General features: G+C 39.8%; 6 protein-coding genes across 12 annotated transcripts; 4 read left to right on the top strand and 2 right to left on the bottom strand.

Moving 5' to 3' along the window:
• Nucleotides 1-70: 70 nt before the first annotated feature.
• On the bottom strand, nucleotides 71-2803 carry LOC306894057 (uncharacterized protein). The gene is made up of 4 exons (XM_079456286.1): nucleotides 2308-2803; nucleotides 1944-2105; nucleotides 399-600; nucleotides 71-246 (listed from the first exon to the last, which is right to left on the bottom strand). Exons 1-4 carry the CDS (start codon nucleotides 2431-2433, stop codon nucleotides 134-136), a joined length of 603 nt encoding a protein of 200 aa, XP_079312412.1. The 5' UTR covers nucleotides 2434-2803; the 3' UTR covers nucleotides 71-133.
• On the top strand, nucleotides 2752-6804 carry LOC306894055 (uncharacterized protein). Of its 6 annotated transcripts, none has more exons than XM_079456284.1 (13): nucleotides 2752-2969; nucleotides 3873-4071; nucleotides 4209-4235; nucleotides 4359-4417; nucleotides 4528-4630; nucleotides 4720-4773; nucleotides 4860-4946; nucleotides 5037-5276; nucleotides 5368-5471; nucleotides 5572-5737; nucleotides 5897-5984; nucleotides 6089-6133; nucleotides 6291-6789. In XM_079456284.1, the coding sequence occupies exons 1-12, from the start codon at nucleotides 2881-2883 to the stop codon at nucleotides 6118-6120; spliced, it is 1248 nt and encodes a 415-aa protein (XP_079312410.1). In that variant the 5' UTR covers nucleotides 2752-2880; the 3' UTR covers nucleotides 6121-6133; nucleotides 6291-6789. The 6 variants fall into 6 exon arrangements, 4 of the variants coding, with proteins under 4 accessions (XP_079312410.1, XP_079312408.1, XP_079312407.1 ...); XM_079456282.1 differs by having other exon boundaries at nucleotides 2796-2969; nucleotides 4720-4791; nucleotides 6291-6804; XR_013786653.1 differs by having other exon boundaries at nucleotides 2804-2969; nucleotides 4720-4791; nucleotides 5572-5741; nucleotides 6291-6571.
• Nucleotides 6645-10708, top strand: elob (elongin B). Its single transcript, XM_079456287.1, has 4 exons — nucleotides 6645-7200; nucleotides 8245-8379; nucleotides 8875-8983; nucleotides 9081-10708. Exons 1-4 carry the CDS (start codon nucleotides 7045-7047, stop codon nucleotides 9191-9193), a joined length of 513 nt encoding a protein of 170 aa, XP_079312413.1. The 5' UTR covers nucleotides 6645-7044; the 3' UTR covers nucleotides 9194-10708.
• A 442-nt stretch (nucleotides 10709-11150) lies between these two features.
• LOC306894052 (uncharacterized protein) lies at nucleotides 11151-13074 on the top strand. 2 transcript variants are annotated; one of them, XM_079456278.1, is made up of 3 exons: nucleotides 11151-11748; nucleotides 11826-12066; nucleotides 12253-13074. In XM_079456278.1, the coding sequence occupies exons 1-3, from the start codon at nucleotides 11425-11427 to the stop codon at nucleotides 12969-12971; spliced, it is 1284 nt and encodes a 427-aa protein (XP_079312404.1). In that variant the 5' UTR covers nucleotides 11151-11424; the 3' UTR covers nucleotides 12972-13074. The 2 variants fall into 2 exon arrangements, with proteins under 2 accessions (XP_079312404.1, XP_079312403.1); XM_079456277.1 differs by having other exon boundaries at nucleotides 11154-11733.
• LOC306894053 (uncharacterized protein) lies at nucleotides 13075-14864 on the bottom strand. The gene is made up of 2 exons (XM_079456279.1): nucleotides 14335-14864; nucleotides 13075-13971 (listed from the first exon to the last, which is right to left on the bottom strand). Exons 1-2 carry the CDS (start codon nucleotides 14426-14428, stop codon nucleotides 13334-13336), a joined length of 732 nt encoding a protein of 243 aa, XP_079312405.1. The 5' UTR covers nucleotides 14429-14864; the 3' UTR covers nucleotides 13075-13333.
• Nucleotides 14853-20662, top strand: armc5 (armadillo repeat containing 5). The gene is made up of 8 exons (XM_079456276.1): nucleotides 14853-15147; nucleotides 15380-15765; nucleotides 15847-15877; nucleotides 15985-16095; nucleotides 16250-17141; nucleotides 17380-18170; nucleotides 18625-18757; nucleotides 18856-20662. Exons 1-8 carry the CDS (start codon nucleotides 15072-15074, stop codon nucleotides 20141-20143), a joined length of 3708 nt encoding a protein of 1235 aa, XP_079312402.1. The 5' UTR covers nucleotides 14853-15071; the 3' UTR covers nucleotides 20144-20662.
• The last annotated feature ends 114 nt before the right edge of the window (nucleotides 20663-20776 follow it).

The following is a 20776-nucleotide window of genomic DNA, read 5'->3' as shown; positions in this document are numbered from 1 at the left end:
AATATGCTGGCAAGCTAAATATCTGTTCCCCAAACAATGTGTGGAATGATATGCACAAGATAGAATTCTTAGTTGAAGAGTTCTGATCAGACGAATGAAGTAAGACTTTATTAGTTGCTTACTAGTACTTGCACTAATTTGATTGGTTCAAAGGAAAGTGTCTGTCCCAGCGCCGGGACGCCCACAGAACCATGTCTCCAGACTGTCTTCTAGATCGCCCAGGTCCAGCTGGAGTCTTCTCTTCTCCTGTTGTCCAAAATAGCAATATAGGTCTTAGAAAAGTCATTTTAGGGTGCTTGCATATTGAAGCACACAAACATCTAATGCTTATCTAGAAATGAGTTATATGACCTCTGATTTTTTTCTAAATAATTAGGAGCAGTTGACTACTGAAGTACCTGTGATAATATTATGGCTGTGCCAGAAGATTGGCTGTCCACTGGATTCATCTGTTAGACGTCTAGGGGAAGTGTTGCAGTGCTCCTTGTGATATGTGGTCTGGTACAGAGTGATCTCGTTGGGGTGTGTGATGCCTTTCATCTCAAGACCCCTACGGTTCCATGTTTTGTTCTGTTGCCCGGTGCTGTGCAGTACATGATGCTGTGTGCATATCGGGGTTGTACAAAATTCAGAATTGAATTGAGAATGACCCCTAAATTCCAATTCAATTCTTGAATTTGAATTGAGATTGCAAACAGGAAGCTGTAAAGTACTTGAATAGATGATAATTGCATTTACCAAAACATTGTCTCACTTGATTACTTTGAAGTGAAGATATTGCTTATTATTCAACATTAAGGGAATGTATGCTTAATGTTAGTGCCTGTACTTCCATCAGGAAAAGAATGTATGTGAAAAGAATGAAGTTCTCGGAATTGCAATGAATTCAAGTCAATATCCTGTAGGTCAATACAAATTCATTCATTTAATTCAATTTGAATTGTGCACATCCCTGGTGCATATACAAAACAGCGGCGTAGTTAAGGGGGTTAAGTAAGGCTATTCTAAGGGCCCACACACTTTTGTGGCCCCCAGAGATCTGTTTTATTAGTAGTAACCGTACAAAATACATCTTCGCATTATCACTGCATATCTCTTTATTCAATATGGCTCGGTTTCAAAGACACAGCTCAGCTTAAGCCCAGACTGTGCCTTAATATCTAAGATATTTATGTAGCTATTATAAAAATGCCTTAGAATAATACATTACTGGTGTGCATATCAAGAACAAAACAATGGCACTGATATATTTTAGTCTGGGACTAGCCTTAAGCCTTGTCTGTTGAACCGGGCGTGTACCTTATGTACATATACGCCGATTGCCAACAAAACACAGGCATGTACCGTTCATGACCGGAATCTTTTATCGTTGGGACCGCTCCACCTTTCAGACAATCTCCAAATCCAGCGTTATCCACCGTTTATACAACATCCCTCACCAAAATGCAGTGAACAAACAAGCAGCTGATCTTCGCGAACGAAGAAGCACATCTCCGTGGTTGACGTGTGGTTGTGCTTTTCCATAAGAATCGTCCAATAAGGAACTGAGAAAAGTTGTTACTTAAGGGAATTTCATGTTAAAAAAAACTTTCCGAAACCTAGACGAACCTTCTCGGAGTGTATCAAGCACAGAAATACGTCAAACCACCAAGTTGACCATGAGAAGCCAGCACGTTTAACGCTGTAAATAAGTCAGAATGCATGATGCACAGACCCTTTTAGAAGAAATCTTAGGACTTTGGCTCAAGAAGGAACTAAAGCACGATTTTGTGGTTCAGGATGACTGCCGTACTTCGATAGCAAGGCACATACCCAAACTCAGTTTTATTAACTTCAACCTAACACCGCCTCCTACTGTGAATATGTGATACTACATGACTGTAAATCGCGTTAAATCGACCGAAATACTATCTGCTTTTGAAAAGTAAGCACTCTGCGCTTACTGGTACAATGTCCTTCGGTCCGTGCACATCTCTGGAGTGTGTATTGGCAGGTGTTAAAGTCATGTTACTTGCGTCCAGCTTTCCTGTTTGCTGCGAAGGATGGAGGGAATCTCGAGACAGAAAGACCAGCGGATGACCATCGCGTCCTCTCCCAGAAAAACTCTTTGGGGGAAAAACAGGATTGAAACTGTACCTACCGTCACCATGATCATCTATCGTACTTCAGTGGCATATACTTTATAATATATGTATTTGGATTACATTACTTTAAATAAATTCATTTGGTAGAAGCTTTTGTCCGAAAGTGCCCTGGGAATAAACCCATGATCAGCCTATTGTGTTACAGCAACATCTCGCCTCTTACCTCTGCGTGTGTTGTAGAATAAAATGAATTAATCTGATCGCCTAGAACCAATGTGCTTTGGTGCATGGATCGTTTGCCCTTCGCGACAGCTGTGTTCGGCGTGTCACGCTCTTCAATCGATGTCATCGGTTGACGGTTTAATGCTTTGTTAAAACGCAAAGATCACAAGAACACGAAATCCCGCTACGATATTCCCCAGGATGTTGGCACGTGAACCTAATATATTTCTGTTTTGTTCACTGTAGTTGTAGCAACGTGCAAACAAACGACATGTGCCGCGTCAAATATCAGGGAAAAGTGCGCAGACAGTTTCGAAAGGAAACTTTAGGATCATATCAACGCAGCTCATCTCCAAACAGAGTACCTGACAGAGTCAGTGATGATATGGAGCTATTCCGTCTGTTTACAACAATTAATTTCATATTTGACATCGGGGATGTTAGTTGCTGTAATCGCGTGAAATGTCCGATAGGTGGCGTAAATACAGCTCACGTGTGGCAATCCGCATTATCATCACACGAGAAGAAGACCAAACGCCTTTTAAAATAAAATACAACTTTGTGCATTGGAACGATGCCTGTTTGTTCAGCTTTTAACTGTAAGAAGCGTTCAGACGGGTTATATAAAGAGGCATACAAACGGGGCGAGTTTTCTTTCCACACGTAAGTTTTATATAGGCTTGTTACGAGTAATGTGAATGAAGCTTTGAGTAAATCGCATATATTTACACAGCTCATACAAATATTTATCTTCGAAACTAACCTTAACAGTATCTATTCAGTAACGCGATGGTTTTGCCAAAATGCTAGTGCGCGTCGCTTTGTGCCAGTACGCGTGTTGTTGTACGTCTGATAAATAAAGTGGATTGTAATGTGTGCAGGTATGAGAAGGCAAAGAATATGAAAGTGCTTTTAAGTTAAAGAACCTGCACAACGCAATTGTATTTGCCTAAAACAAGAAGAATTGTATTGATGTATTTGTGCAGAGCTTCCAGAATACCTATCTCGCATCAATAAAATCGTTACCAATAATAATAACGTCTGATTACACGAGTACACTCCCATCAGAACAAACAAAAAACAGACGAGACAGTGGTTTTAATCAGAAAGTCAAAAGGATATTGTTATGTATATGCACCAATATGTTATAGCATATTATATCCACGGCCACAGCGATATGCTTAATTCTTGTCAAATGTCCAGTGTGTGGCAATCGCGATACTCCATGCTGTAAAATCTCGCGCGAAGAACTTCAGCTTCCGGAAATACAAAATACGTTCAGTGATGTTTGTCACGTTACAGTTGCTTTAAGTAAGGCATTCCTGTTTCTTACAATGCCTGTCTGCTCAGCTTTTAAGTGCAAGAAACGATCAGATAGGGAGTATAAAGAGGCATACAAAAGGGGAGAGTTTTCTTTTCACAAGTAAGTTTTAGATTGTCTGATGTGCGTGTTTGCTATGAGCTGAGTTTTAAGAAACATTACAACACCCTCTATACACAGCACGTTTTCATCTGTAGCTGCTATATGCATTTACATGCTTGCGTGTTTCTGTATGCATGCGTAAGGTTTCCATTAGCAGACGGCTTGAGAGTGAGAGAATGGCTCCGGCGAATGAGATGGAAGAACTGGTGGCCAACTGGGAACTCGGTGCTGTGCTCGGATCATTTCGAGAAGGATTGCTTCGAGCAAGTGGGAAATCATAAACGATTGCGTCGCAACGCAGTCCCAACTATCTTTAATTTCCCTAAACACCTCCAGTGGAAGGTAATTCTTCAGGTCATTTGTATATTTCTTTAAAGTGTTGCAAGTGTAAGGTTTGCTTTAATTTGTCTCTTGTTCATAAGTGCCTAAGGAGGCAATATTGGCTTTTTGCATTTATTTTTAAATGTATCCACACACAGGTGCCAGCTGTCAAAAGACGATCCGTGGTTCGTATTGGAGTTTAAATGAATTTCTCTATGAATTAATAACCGAATAGTACTAACATGACATTATTTATAATTTCGTATTATTTTCAAACCCAATATTTGTATTTATTTTGGACGTTTCAGAACCGTAAAACAGTAGTGCCTGTTATACCAGAAACAACACCAAAGCAAGGAACACCAGGGTAGTGTATTTTCAAGCATCATATTTATTTCTGACAAAATAAGTCCTCAGTGGTTGTTTCCCTATATATCTATATATTCAATATATCTCTTGTGTTTATGCTTTTGGCAGCCTTGATGGGAGGTTTGTACGTGTGGCTCAACCGGATTCTGATGGTTCCAGTCCTGGCCCTCTTCATGCTGGTAGCTTTCATGATGACTACTGTAAACCGCAGGTTTGTAATTGTTGAGTTTTGGTTTCATGTTTATAATTGTAGTGCATGTTAATTACTGGTACACTGTGACATGTTTATTTTTTCTATAGAGCATACAGTGGATGAAGCTGGCAGAAGATGATGATGAGGGTGTTGACACCAGTGTATTTAGACCTTTCATTGTATGTATTTCTTTATATTTGAGCTAATACCCTGGCAGTGTCCTGAATGGTGTTATGTTTTTCCACAGGACTCTGGAAATGATGTCACTTGTCATGCTGCATCTTTAAATACACCTAAACATTCAAACAAAGTTCAAAATTCAAAGTTTATAAGGGTATGTTTTTCTTAGAGATTTACATGCATGAACTCATTCTGTAACTATTTTAGTACCACTGGTCTTTTACGTAATGTCTGCACTTTACAGGTGACAGAGAGATGGCAATGGCTGAGTATAGATGTAACCGGGCCATTTCCAGACAGCAAAGGCCCCTATAGCCACATAGTGGTCATCTGTGATTATTACACCAAATGGATTGAAATATTTCCATCAGAAAAGCCTAACTCTGATTCCATAGCCCTGCTTATGTGCGATGCCATTTCCCGATATGGCTTTCCTTTGGGATTTCTCACACCGTGGGGGGCCAGAGGAGTTCAGGTCAGAACGGTAAGTCCTGTTACCTCTTAGGTGCAAAAAAGGTAATTCAACAGACAGATTTTTGATTTTGTCTCGCCTTTTGCTTACTTCTGGTGTCAAGGTTAACAGAGCACTCAGTAATATTTTGAAGATGGAGATTTCCCTTGCGTTTCACCATTATCAGGCCTCACAACTTGAACCATACACCCAATACCACATTGTCAAGTATGTTTGAAATTGTACAGATTTTATCATAAAGTTAAGTGAGCAATTGGGCTCAGAGCAAGACTTATCAGTTTAAAAAAAAAATCTTGTTTGTGTACAGAATGGTGGAAAATCTGATAAAGAAGTATCCAGACAATTGGCATGTACATTTACCCATCGACGTGCTGCGTTTCAACTGCAGTGTTCACCCAGACACCAACTACCGCCCTCTGTTCCTCCATCGTTGCGAGGGAACTAAACCCTCTACATCACCTAAAGATCAGCCAGTATGTATGTTTAAAATGAATTTCTCACACAAAGTATGGGACATGACATCCTAGTCAGACTTGCAAACTTTGTGTTGTTGCTATCCATGCAACAATCACACCAGTAGTGTCTAAATTGTCTAAATTATATATGTGATTCATTGCTTTTGTCCAATCAAGCTCAGTGAAGACCACCTTGCAAAGTGCACTTTCAAAATAGAGAAACCAAACCCTTTAAAAGAGGTCGAGGCACTGAAACGAATTTTCAGTGAGTATAAGTACAATGATAAATCATTACACCTCTTTGTCAACCTTACCTTCACATTTGTTGTCATTATCCTGTAAGTTAGAGGTCTAATTTTGTTTACACAGGAGAATCAGCTGACTGCATAGTTGTATCATGAAAGTGGGAAACTGGTAAGTTTAAAACAGAATGTTATCTAGATAGTTAAATAGATTTTTATATATAAATATGTTATGTGCGTACCTCTCATAAAAAGAGAACAGGATATTTATATTACAAAATAATTTACATAATATTTTTTTCATTTATTTTCTTTTGTTTTACTTCCAGTTTGCCTGATTACTGTTATTGGTTTGTGACTTCAAACTGGAGGTCCAGTGAGAAAGAAGCTCAGTACAGATGGATAACAATGACCAGAAAGTCTAAAGAAGAAACCTAGACTGATGTATTATTTATTTGTGACTTTCATATTGAAATGTTATGCATCATATTGCGTAGATGCCATTAAAGATATTTAGAAAAAAATGACTGACATAAACCAACAGTTTACAAGCAAGATAAAAAATACATGATTTAGTCATTTGTAGTTAACCCACTGTCAGATTAAGGCTAATTAAAAATTGAATGATGGTAATTATCCACAGCAATGTTGTTAAAATAAATGATGCTTTCCGAAAATCTCTTGTCACCAAATTTTCTTAAAATAGACCGTGGTTTAGCTTATGCCAGGACTATGCCTTAGTTGAATTAGCATATTAAAGTATCTTTTGTAAAATTCTTTAAAAATACACTACTGGTGTTAATCTTAAAATAAAGCAATGGCACTGACATATTTTGAGATATGTTAGGGTGAATTGTCTTCAGTTAAAACAGCTCAAACATTTTAGTCTGGGACTATAGTCTGTGAAACCAGGCCTGAGTTTGTTCTGAAATCCGTGATTGACTAAATTTACGATGTTCTCAGTCAATCTTTTCAACCCTCTTGACCAAATGTATTATCAGTTATTAAAAACAAACCATTTTGCAGTATGTCAAGCAGTTTAGGCGCGAGGATAGTGCATTAATCTAAAAATCAAGTTTAGCTATGGCCGATAGAGGGCGAACGTCGTCATCATACAAAAGAGTTACGGTAGCTCACGCAAAGACGTCTGGGATTTTGGAGGACTGGATCGAGCGCTTTGATTTCCGCAGTGCAGCGTGGGATAGTGGAAGAAGTCAGCGAAACAGTCATTCAGAAATGGTGAGTGAGAAAGGAATATATAATATATCTAGTTTATTTTGATGTTTTGCTGTCGATTTTTTAACAATAAAGGGTTATAACAAAACCAGCGGCTTAACAAAGTCGCTAGCGTGTTTAAATGCGGCTTTATACAAAGCTCTTTGTTTCGCAATATTTTTAGCATTTTGGCTAACTGTTAACATTCCCGGTTAAATCGTCTAATTTACCTTGTCACTAAGTAGATCGTGAATAAATCGCGTGCGGCGTATGAGCCGTTAGCTTATATTAACAAATAGGCCATCGATCCATTGCTGTTTGTGTTATTTATTTGTAAGCTAACGTTACGTATCTGACTGTCGCGGTGAGGATTTCATGACAGCGCTATAATGTAGGAACGGGTTGGTCCTGCCACGGATCATTGTGGACTGTGACTGTTAGATTTATGAAATGACTTATTTTAAAATAATGTAGGATATTTTTTGTTTTTCGATTGCAGCGCTGTAGAGTTGATTCGCCGCCTGATTCAAAATAAGGTGTTGTCAACTCCACTTTGCGGTTCTTCAAAAATGACTGAAGGAATAATACATTTGCTCGTCTTTAAAGATTCGCGGGGGTTGTCCAGTTGTTGTTCACATATAGAGTTTGATAAGTCGGTCCTACATAAACAGCACAGCAACGCGTTACATTTCCTAGGTGTAGCCAGTAACTGTGTACATACAACGCAACACAAACGCAGCTGGCAGCGTTTATTTTGTATAGGGTCGATCATGAGTCCCCTAAAGTGTAGATCTTCACAGTTGTCACTGTATAGTTAAATGTCCTGACGAGTTTCAGCTGTTCACCATCTGCTTTTCTCTTTATTAACTTGCATTAAAATGCCAGTTCTAGTTTGATGCTTATTCTGTTGCCATTCATTTGCTCGGTTTAAGTAGTTTGGGTTGTTTACTCAAAATGACAAAATAATACTTAGAAGGACAATAAATGCTCTGAATTGGTTTATAACCAAACACATTTATCAACTATAAAACAGTTTCTCTTTAAGTGAACTCTTGTTTTTTTCCTCAGGATGTGTTTTTAATGATCAGACGTCACAAGACAACCATCTTTACAGATGCGAAGGAGTCTACCACAGTCTATGAGCTGAAGCGAATTGTGGAGGGCATCCTTAAGCGAGCACCAGAGGATCAAAGACTTTATAAGGTCAGCAAAAATGGTTATTATAACTCTACCGACTTTTGTTTTATTTTTAATTTCAAGGTTTGATTTGAATACCTTTATCTTCACCAAAAAATTCACAATGTCATTCACTCCCATTTTGTTTTACCTTTACGTTTGGAATGCATAAGGACGTTTATTATACTTAAAATTGTATTTGATCTTTGTCTGTTTGTTCCACACTTTTATAATTTGACAACCCCATTCACTTTTAAATAGAAAATAATAGCAAAGATATTCCCTGAAATGCTTTTTATGTTCTATTGGAAAAGCCAGACAGGTTTAAGCGAACAAAAAATACTATATTTGAGGTGAGCTGTCACTTTCAAATAATACGGTAACTTTTCATATGTTAAGCATTTCTTGCTCTATACAGAAACTACAAAAAATCTTGAGATTGTGCTAATCCCTTGCAATTGAGTTTGTAGTGCTTTTGAGCATTTAATTAATTTTATTAGATATTTTCTCTTTGTTCCCTAGGATGATATGCTGCTAGAAGATAGTAAGACTCTTGGGGACTGTGGATTTACAAATCAGACAGCCAGACCTCAGGCTCCAGCCACAGTAGGACTGGCTTTTCGTATCAATGGTTAGTTCCCGTTCTTCTGCGTTCTTCTTCTACTTGCCTTCTTATTATATGATGTTTTCGTTACTGCATTTGTTTAATGTGTGTGCTTGTATCGCAGATGATGCTTTTGAACCATTAAGAATAGAGCCCTTCTCCAGCCCTCCTGAACTACCTGATGTTATGAAGCCTCAGGACTCGGGCAGCACTGCCAATGAACAAGCCGTGCAGTGAAGAAAGAACAGATAATAAGGGGGGGGGGATGTGTGGGGGAAGCGGTACAGGGTATAGAGTTTCCAGAACAGCGGACAAGCAAATGTGTTTTAAGATGGTGATGTGTATTGAGTTCTAAAGGATGGGGAAGCATGAGTGAGAGTGATCCTGTGTGATATTGTAACTTTGCTGAGATTTTGAATATCGCTCTCCCTGTTACCCCTCACTTGCCATCTAGCATTAGCAGCTTAACTTTCACTGAATTGTCGCAGTTCCTTCCGGCATCAAGTCTTTGCTCATCTACAGATGAATCCACAGGCACAGGTCCCTTTTGATTTGTTAAAGTGTTCCCCCTCATTGCTGAATGAATCTGTCAGTCAGCTGTCATAGCTTAGTCATATTAAAACCTGTGCTTATTATTTAATTCACGCATATGTTATGTTTGGAGAGTTAAACGTCTTGTGCGTTTTTTTGTGTGTTTTGATCTGTTGGGGCTGGGGTGGGTTTGTGTTGGTGGTTGTAAGCTTTCACAAATGCCCACTTTACTGATTGCATTTACAGTATGCTGTTGTGTCCTAATGAGTAATGGTATTAAAATTATTCTTATTTAGAGCTGTCATAATTTTACTAGTGCAAAGGCCACAAGCTTAACAGTTTTATGTTACCAACTTAAGTGTAAATGCACTTGGAACTTACTGGAAATCAGAACGGGCTCGGATGCCGCCAGGTTATACCTGTACATTAATATACAGCATATGAATTTGTTGAATTCTGAAATACGGTGGTTTCATTGTAAATACATTTTTCCATTTGCATCATTGCTTCTTAAAGTGTGTGTTGCTTTTCTTTACAGTTTTGTGTTGTTCACGTCTGCTTGTACCTTTTGAACTTTTGTTTGTAGTATTGACATGTTATTCTCTGATTTTGTATTTAAAACCAGATCATGGGAGTGTACATGCTTTTCAGTTTTTCCTTTGTGTGAGGCATTTTAAAATGTGGCAAGTTTCAAGTAAAAATCGAATGATCAATAAGATTTTGGGCAAAGTTGCTTAAGTGAATGTTTAACTTTAACAAAAACGCTGACATTGTGTTTATCCCCCAGACAAAAGCCCCTGATGTTTTTGCGAACACTTTTATCCTGCAGTGTTCTTTCACGATGCTCTCGCAAGAAACAAGTTACAAATGATAATAATAAAATCATGCTGCAGTAACTGTAACTGCATTTCAATGAAAATTAAAATCAGCCCTTTTCCACTCCTTGTCTAATGTTCAATGTCTGTTTATTATTGCCTTTTTCATAGTTGTGATTCAGAACTATATTTTACAGGAGAATGGACCGATTACAACAATTAAACATGCGCATGGTTTTCTCTTTCTTGGCATCAAGGAAACCCATGCAGAGGTTAACCTGTGGCACTGAGATACAGTGAGATGTATAAAACTAAATATGGCTATAGGGGATTTGGATGCATTCATACAATATGCAAAAAAAAGCTGGGGCTCAGACAAGTCAATATAAAACCTTTCTAACACTGTGACTAGTGAATCTTTAATATAGTTGCTGTGATTGTATGGTACAGCATGGCGAAGTGAAGCCTTTAGAAAGACTAACGAATGAAGCATAGATCATTTGTGATTAAAGTGTGTTCCTTAATGCACGCCATGAAACAACATCATATCTACAATGATCTGTAAATATACTCAAACAAAATGATAAACTAGAAATAGTTGGTTTGCCAATCGTCATAAAACAGAAATGTTGTAAGTTGCCGTAAATATGAAATAGAAATGCAGGCTATAATAGACGAAAGGCTACAATTCTAGGACTAAGTGCTAAACTGGTGATCACGGCAATAGATTTGTTTTGTAATAAAAAAATATGTTGTTAAAACATTTATATTATATATGAACAATAATATATTGTTATATTAAAACAATAAATTATGACTACATTTAGGAGTAGTTATCACCGGAAGATGGCAGTGTAATGCAACACATTGGATGCAAGCTGCTGTTTTAACTAACGAAGAAGTCTAAATGTTTTTTTTATTTTAGCTTCTCGCGTCCTTTCTTATCACTTATTTTAACAAAACACATATGACTGAACTGACATATGGGACGGTTTTTCGTAAATAATTGCTCCTTTTGAATCTGTTCTGTAAGCGGAATCACCGCGTGCTTTTTTGAAGAGACTCGTTTTGGTTGAAATAATAACGTTACGTTTCTCCAACTTTAACACAATTGTATTGTAGATGGAGTCACGTAATACCTTTGTGGCGGCAGCAGGACGGGGGATTATGGACCTCATGCAGTCTGAATGGGAGCCACTGTCTTACTGGGAGCTTGATCAACGTCTGGACCGGGCAGTTGAGGAAATGTTAGAGGCTGACCTCATGGCACAGGCACAGGGGCAGTCCTCTTCCGTTTTTATTCAAGTGTCTCCAAAAGAAGGTTCAGAACCAATTCAGCTGACAACCGAGTCAGGGCCACCTGTGTACGAATCTGTCTCTGGTTACCGCGCACAGCTTCCTGACCCCACCGAGGGACACCCTGCAGTTAAAGTGAGGTTACTTTCTGTAAGTACATTTGGTATTTCTATTGCTGTAAATAAATTATTTATTTATTGTACTTTTATTATTATTATTGCTGTCAGTATGTGACCAATCTTCTGCAAAGATCCAGCACAAACCAAAGCAAGAACCGATTGTCTGGAAGAGCTCGGTTGTCCCTGTCTCACACAGTCCTCCTGTCCCTCACCCTCCTTTCCAAACGCATCAGCTATCGCAATGTGTCCTCTAGTTTCCATCTGGAGAAAGGAAACATACATAGGATTTTCTTTTCGTTCTGTGAACGAGTGACAGCACTACAAGATCAGCTCATTCAATGGCCTACAGGTATGAATCAGTAGTTCATGGTTAATCATTTACAGTGTCTTTAAATTATTATCGGGCAATAAAAATGCAGTATTGGTTACTAAATGCATTTAAAAGATTCAGCTGTTTACATATTTTTAACCACATACAGGTCATAATTTTGGTCAGTCTTCTTTTTTTTAATGTTGTTGTCTCATCCATTTGTAGGACAGGGGGCAGTTCATCTGCTTCCTTTCTCCAGCTGGCTGGCTCGCAACGAATGCCTGGAAGAGAGAGGTCTCCCTCAAGTGCTTGGGGTACTGGGAGACACACGCATACCCATCCGCATACTCACTACTAAGCAGGATTGTGAAAGCGACACTCCTGATGCAAAGAGACTAAAGAATGATCCCCATCCGGATTCATGGCTGAACTTGGAACTGGTCTGCAACAGAGAGGGGAGGTTCATTTACTGCCACATTAGCAAAGGCTCAGAAAAAAACAGAGGAAGTGCATTAGTTGAACATCTTCAGAAAAACCCTGAGATGGTGCCTCCAGGGACCTGCCTTATAGCCGGAGTTGGATACCCACTCACAGTGCAAATACTTACTCCATTTGCTACAGGTCAAAGCCCTCAAGAAAACCTTTATAATAGAGTGTTGGCGACCCATCTGGGCCGATTCGAGCAGGCGGTGGCTGACCTAAAACAGCGATTCCTGAAACTGACATATTTGGATATGGGAAACTTTGAAAGGGCAAAAGCTGTTGTTCTGACGGCTTGTATATTAAATAATGCTTTTTTGGATATGGGGGATGTGACAAAGGGACTAATTGAGAAAACCACAAAAGAAGATATGAAAGAGGTGAAAGACGATGTGGATGGGGTGGAAATGAGGGAAACTGTTGTGAATCTGCTTTTCAGCAGATTGGAAACAGGGTCTTCTTAAGCAGAACAAAAGCATTTTATGACCAATGTAAAAATATTCTAAAATACCAAATATTTTGTGGTAAGAGTAAAAATAAACACATTTTGTATTCACTTTTTTTATTAAAACACAAAAATAACATGAACAACGTTTTTCATTTACTTCTGTTACATGATTATGACATGAACTGCTCAGTAATGTTAACTCATTTTTTTTTCAATGGATGAAAACAGAGGCTACTTTGAAGAAAGTGACTAAGCAATAAGGTAACACTACGTTATTCATTTTGTTACATGTCGGAACAGTTCTATAAAGGGATTCACAATATCTCCAAAAATAGAAATCCACTGCCTTAATCTAACATGAACATACCAAAAACATGACTATTGTTGGGAAATCTTGATATCTGGCATGACACATTCTTGAGTCAGCTGAACATTACTGTCCTGTGCCAGACAAGTAATGGCACGTGCCAGATTATTGATGGCTTCAATCTTCCTCTCTTCCAGAGCTTTTTGCTGTGCCCACATGTTCAATTTCCTGTCCTGCAGCTCTAGGTACAACTGCAGCAAATCCTGAGGGGGCTTGGTGTTTGGTATCTGTGTAGCTGTGACGGAGGTGGGCGTTGGTAGTATTGGCGTAAAACGTTTACTGGCTATTGCCTTGCCAAGCTTCGTGCCATTAAGCTTTGCCTTCCGCTGAGCCTCGATTTCCTCATAGCTTCTACCCAGCACCTCGTGCATCTCCTTGAAGAACTCCCAGTGTACGCTATTGATTCCCAGTCTTTTGGCTCGTTCAGCATTTTTGCGGTATGTTGCTAACATGTTTCTCCATTTCAGGTCACATTCAAAGGCTTTGACTGGAATGTCTGTGCAGCCGTCTGCCTTTAACTTTTCAGAAACTCTCTCAGCCACCGTCTCCCACAGCTTCTTCTTTTTGCACACAGGCTGGTCAAACTTTTGGTCCATTTCCAATCGAACATGGACCAGATGCCATGTTGCTTGTAGTGTCCACACAAACTCTAAATAAAAACCATATCAAAATTATTAATAGCAGTTATTGAATGAAAACAAGACACCGCAGAACGTTTTGCAGTTTTACAACATTTATTAAACGTTATTATAACTTTTTATTAAAAGTTAAAAAAATTCTCTTAACAATAAGAACACAATTTGTATATTCTCGTTGTGTTCATTAGATATAACTAACGTACAATGCTGTAATAAGCGTATAAAAAATATGTGTTGGGGGAAATCGACCAAAATGAAAAACTACGGAAGGTTTAGAACTCTCCTTAACAAGCCAATGCATCAAGCTCATCGTATGTCCTCCTCGCTTGCAATCCCCAGTGCGCATACTGCTGCATTGCCTACTCCAAACTCACCTGTTTTTGACTTTTCTGTCTCCAAAGTTGAAATTGTAGTCGTTGATTCTTCCACTTCAATGCCGTCTGTGACAATTGATTCTATGACCTCCATTCTGAAATTATTTTGTATTTATTGTCTGATACTTCGATTAACCGTGGACTTTAACAACTCCAGCGATGATTTTCCGCGATAGTCCAAAACAGCGATGATAATAACAACGACCTTGTTCGCACCAGATCCAGCGCTGAAAAGGGTGTTGTTTTTTCCGGAAATAGACAGATCGTGCCACGGAGGATTGTGGGAAATGGATTCCACTATTTTCTAAGCGATTCATGCGCATGGTAAAAATCAAGGTGCTCAAAATATTTTCTTTATTGGGAGTACATTTTACCTTCGTATACATAATATTCACATGTTCGTACGTTAAGGTATCCTATGTATTATATAAAGCCACCGGCACAGTTATCCTGAAACTACAACTCCCATTTTAAGAGACCGAGTCTACATATGCCCCCTCCCCTTTCTGACGAACCTTTCTGTTTGTCGCTCTGCTAAAGATGGCGCCTGTGCTAATCTGAGGCGATTGCGCTTTGTTGCGCATAGGAAAATTGACGTGAGTAGGATGAAAGGTTAATAAAGCCTTCTTACTCTTCATCGAAACACCAAAATACACCCAAATAGAGTACTCTTAGGCAGCATTGTCAGTGCTTTAGTCGTTGTGGCCTACCTTTCGAGGCGTAGGCCTTAATGAAGTATGTCGCACTCTGAAAAGACTCAATTTCCCAGAAGTCAATGCTCGGATGTTGCGCTAGCTCTGATTGGTGAACACGGTAGGTGTAGTTTTAAATGTTTATTTCTCGGTTAGACTTAATGTACCAATTATTTACTACTAGTTTAAAATATTGTTGTTTCAATTTGTATTGCATCTTGTTTAAGAATATCCTTTTGGCGTTGTACTTAGCCGTAACGTTATTTAAAGTCACCGAAACGTATAAAACTAAATAATTAAGCTGCTGAGAAATGTGGTGGGGTTCTGCAGTTTCATCATGTCCACACTTTTAGGACAAGAAATAAAAAAAAGTTCTAAAGGTTCAACCAGCGCTCCGGAGGTCCCAGAATGCTCTCTCACCTGGTGTTTGACTCAGTTGTCCAAAGCAAGTACACTGACAGATAGTGGACTGACTGAAGCTGGCAATAAGCCCATCAATGCAGGAGAGAAATCCAGGGATGCAGACAAAAGACTTCGAGCTTCACAATGGAGGGCGCTGGTGGCAATTCGAACCCAGCACATCAAAGGAGGTGGCAGTAGGATCGCAAGGTACAGAGCACGAGGAGGACTGCCACCTTTGCTGGATCTCCTAAGACGACCAGAAAGCTCCAGAAAGTTACTGGACCTGGCACTAAGCATCCTGGCCAATTGCTGTACTGAAAAAGGGACGAGAACCGAAGTAAGAGCATAATGTATCATTATTATCAAATTAGCCACATTTCATATGTTGTTTTATGTTTGAGTTTATTTGTCCTCGTAGGTACGGAAGCTTGGTGGTGTATCTGCTGTTGGTAAGTCAGTGTAGGTTTTTTTGAAAACCACATTTCTATACTACATTTTATAAACAAATTCTGTATACATAAAGTAGTCAAGTCATAATAATCTTGAATTGTTCTAGTTGATGTACTCCAGAGGAATGTCTCTGTGGATACGGTGCAAAATCGAGCTGCAAGAGCTCTGGGAAATCTCGCCATGGACCCAGAGGGTTCAGCTGAGGTCCATTCTGCAGGTAAGTTTATGGATTTTTTTAACTTATAATAGTCATCACAAATCTTAAAAAATGTCTCCGTCTATTCTCAAGTATAATTTAATTATGTACTGTCAGCTTTTTATTTTAAAATGCTGAGCTGGTAAATTAATATGTTGTTGTCTCATTCTCTTAGGTGGTGTTCCACTTCTCCTTCTCTGTCTATCTCCACCCCCGTCCTCTCCCTCGTCCCTGACTCCAACTCCTGAGCTCTCCGCTCCGAAACTGGAATGTGCACAGTCTGCTGCTCGAGCACTTGTCTACCTTTCAGACACGCCTGCCAACCGACATCTGCTGCTTTCAGAAGGAGCTCTACCTGCTCTTGCTTCATTCATTGCTCCAGAGTACCCTTTAGTACTACAGCGGGCTTCTCTTCGTGCCCTTCATGAGCTTACCAGAGGCTGCAGTGCAGAGTGTGCCAGGGAGATGTCAAGGTCTGGGGCAATGACACAGTTGGGTGTCTTTGCCTCAGGGGAAGACAGTCAGCCGTTGGAAGAATTAGCTCTGAAGACTCTGGCAAACTTGTGCTCTCAAGGCTGCTTGAGGCCACTGATTGGTTCACTGGGTGTCATTCAGAAGTTTGCAGAGGAAGTGAAGAAGGAGCCTCTTAAATCGGGTGTGTTTTTCAAGGCCCTGTGTTTGTGCTGCAGAGAGGCTGTGAACAGGGCCAAAGTCAAAGAGTGCGGTGGTCTGGAGGTGCTCATCGGCTTTTTATCCGCCCATCAGAATCATCCGCTCACGCGATTTGCCTTTTTAGCATGTGTTGACTTTGTCTATGATGAATCAGCCCTTGAACAGCTGCAAGAACTGGGGTTGGTGCCTCTGCTGATCAAGCGGTTGGTAGAACTTTCTAAAGAAGAGGAACTGACTGCTGGAAAGATGGACGCTAACCTGTCGTCTTGTTCTACGAGCTCCGAACTGATGACATCGTGCTTCGAGTCGTTTGACTTTTCACCCTTTGAGGGGAACAAGAGGGATGATGTGAGCAAAGACCAGGCATCAGGATCTTCCAGCTTTCTCAGCCTCAGGTTAGCTATGAGTCACTATTTATATTGGTTACATTAGATATACAAAATTTTTGCAGATATCTACTGCTTACTTTTCACAAATTTGTATTCCTGGCAGTTTGGTGATGGTCCTAATTTTTAGTGACATAATATATACTTGGTTCTTTGTTTCAATTGCATTTTTTATTGATATGTTTTATATTTAATTATTTTTTGGGACTAATGTTGTTAATTTTCTTTGTGTTTGCCTTCCTTCCAGGTCCTGGCTGGTTTCTGAAGGTCTGATCTCCTCTGAAGGAGAGCTGACTGAATCACAGAGTGGAAGTGATGTTGTCGGTGGCAGCCCTCAATCCGGTCTCTCGCCTTCACTATTTACGCCTTCTTCCGAGCTCCCCGAAATGCAAACAATGCGTCAGCCCCACTTGTCTCCCCCCTCCCGCTCTAAATCCAATCGTCTCTCTTCACCCTCTTCTTCAACTCCTGTATCTCCTCATACCATACGACTGAGAAACCTACCTGCATCACCATCCTCTATACACCCTTCCTTTACCTCCACCCCTCAGCCTGAGCAACCAATAATAAAACTTTCCACCACCCCCTCATCTCCTGTCTCGATCTCCTCTCCTCCCAGAAAGAGATTTCGTGCATCTTCATCCTCTTCTACATCTTCACGCTATAGCCTTGTGGCCCTGGACAGTCCCCCTATGCTGTCTAAAACCCAAATGTGTCATCATCCATATCACCCTGAGCCCTGGGCCCCAGAGTCCCCCATTCTTCTGCTTCTGTCACGCTTCTCACATGCTTCTGACCCTAGCACATCACTCATTAACGCAAACGTGTTTTCGGGGCTGTTGTACTACCTCACCCAGCACCATGACCCCAGTGGGAGGTGCTTTCGGATGCTAGGAAGGCTCAGCTGTAACCCAAACTGCTTGCAGGCTCTGGTTAGAACAGGAGCTGTTGCTTTGATCAGACAGAGACTGTGTGTGAGAGGAGAAGAGACTCAAAACAAACAGTCAGAAAAAGGAAAAGCCAGAATTACGCAACTAGGTGTGTGACGTTTTATTAATATACAATTATATTGCATATTATTTGTAAGTTCTTTAAGGGATAGTTCACCCTAAAATGTAAATTCATTTATTCGCCTTCGTGTGATTCCAAACCTGTATGAGACATTTTGAGAAATGTCTCATTGGTTTTGTGTCCAGATAGTGGACGTCTGTGGGGTCCAGTGTTGTTTGGTTACCAGTGTTCTTCAAAATATCTGTTGTGTTGTGCAGAAGAAATAAATGCGAAGACAATGATGACACATTTTTGTGAACTATCCCTTTAAGAACTTTTGTTATTTACACGTCCTAATGAAATTCCAAACAGACTGTTTTTTCTGTAGAGCACAAATATGCATAGTTTAAGAATTTTATGCTGACAGAATATACATTTTTGGCTTATTTATACTCTCCAGACTGCTCTTTATTCAAAGCTAACATGTTCTCTTGTTCCTTAGGTTTGGGTCTGCTCTGTAATCTGAAGGTTCAGGGTGAGTCTGGCTTTGGCTCTGGAGTTCTTACTCATATCATGCTGTCAGGTTCCGAATCCGACAAGTTGTATTGTGCTCTTTCTCTGCCTCTGATTATTAGGTATGCTTTATTATCACTCTTTCAAAACTTTGCATATTTCAAGGACTAATGTGGTATGTAACTGACCTGATCACCTGAATGTTTGTTTCCTGCTACAGCAACAGAGTTATTTTAAAGAAGCTGCTGTTGGACAATGGAGGGCTGGCAGCAGCTCTTGATCTGATTGGTTGTCACAGTCAAGATGATGATACGCTTGATAAGTACAAGTTATTTCTTGCTGCTTGGTTACATCCTGTTGAGCAAGTGTCCTCTTTCAAACTCAGTTTCTTGTACTTCTCCCTCCTGATTGGCTGCCTCTCCAGTCTTTTGTCAAGCTCCAATGAGGGCAGAAATAGTTGTAGCATAGATTGTGGGACCACCTCAAGCCCCATGAAAACAACCCAAGTTCTGGACAGAAACTCTTATTATTGTTCCCAACCACAACAGAACCAATTGTGTCCGTACCAGGAGGCAACACATGACCTAAACTTCCTTCTCGACGATGGAACCCTTGTTCCAGCCAATCATCAGGTTGTTGCTGGAGAAGAAGGAGCAAAAGAGGTTGGGTCTGACTATTTCAGAGCCCTGTTGACGGGAGGATTCGGTGAGTCCCAGAAAGCTAAAGGCGAGGCCATTTGTATCAAGGATGTTAACAGTGGGATGCTTTTACCAGTTTTGCACTACCTGCATGGATGTCGGTTGACTGATGGAACTGAAGGCCAGAGGACAGAAGAGTCAAAGCAAGATGCAAATTGTCCTGTTTTGGGATCTCTAGGCTCTGTTGGGTTGGGAAGACAAGAGGATGGATTTGAGTCAAGCTTTCAAGCAACCCCACTTGCCAAAGTGATGATTGGTGCTTGTAGATTTTTAGTACCTTGTTTACAAAGGGCAGTTGAGGACTTGTGTGTTGGCCTTCTTTCATCGGCAGTCTCATCTGTCCTAAAAAGTCGGACCAGATGTTGCTCTTCTGATGATATCAGTACAGATGTGGATTTGGCTTGCAAAGTCCCAACACGCCCAGTTCTAGAAAGATCTCAGTTGTCTAAAATGAAAGCATCAGATGCCCAGCCAACAGTCACAAGATCTTTGTTGAAACGTTGTAAACATCATCCCATAGCCTCTAAACGGGTTGAAAAATCTGTTTCATCTTCCTCTTTGGAAAATGACACTGAAGGAGCTTGGCTCAAGTCTTTTCTGCCCCAGGTGTACTGGTTCTCACAGCGCTACTCATACCTGCGACTGGGCAAAGCGTGTCTCTCCATGCTGCTGGGTCCTCAAGGGTCCCTCCCTGCTGCTCTTCATCCCTCTCTTTCTGCTGACTGCTTCCTGCGGTTAGCTCAAGAGGCAGATTGTACTGAAGGGCTTAGACAGGACATCTTGAACCTTGTCAGAACAGCCCTCAGCTAAAAAAAGCTAACAGTTGTGGATAGTAAAATGTATGTAAAAATGTGAAAATTTGGTAGCTGCTGTAATACACAAATTATAGAAAGGGAAATACTGTTTTTTTTTTTGGTGTATTGATGTTGATTTTTTTCCCCTTATTAAAATGTATGTAAATATATGTTATAACATAGGCCTACTCTAAATATTTGAATATCTGCAATCTTGAATATTTTTATGCAAATCTTCCCCGAGAAATTGTGTTTGTATATGAAGTAGAACGAACGACCAACTGTTAGTACCTTTTTTTTTATATATATTGTATTTTGTGTTAATTTGCTGTTAATTCTTTCATCTTTCTTTTGCCAAAAAGGGGATGGATGCTAAAACTACACATTTATTAGAGTGCATCCAGATATATTATGCGTTTTTGTACAGAATGTTTTTGTGAATAAGATGTCAGTGACAGAGCTGTTTATGTTAGATATATTTTCTTTTTGTACATGGCTCTATACAGTTCATTTTTCAGAAAAATAAATGAGCTCTGCAGTATTTTGTCTAGGCTATCTTCTTTACAGTTGTGTAATACATGTTGGTGTTACTATATTTTGTATCTTTTCCATAGTTTAAAATAATGCTGTTCTATCGCAAAGGGTAAAA

This window comes from Barbatula barbatula (genome assembly GCF_947034865.1).
Source record: "Barbatula barbatula genome assembly, chromosome: 5".
Classification (NCBI taxonomy): domain Eukaryota; kingdom Metazoa; phylum Chordata; class Actinopteri; order Cypriniformes; family Nemacheilidae; genus Barbatula; species Barbatula barbatula.
This window is presented reverse-complemented; position numbering and strand designations above follow the sequence as displayed.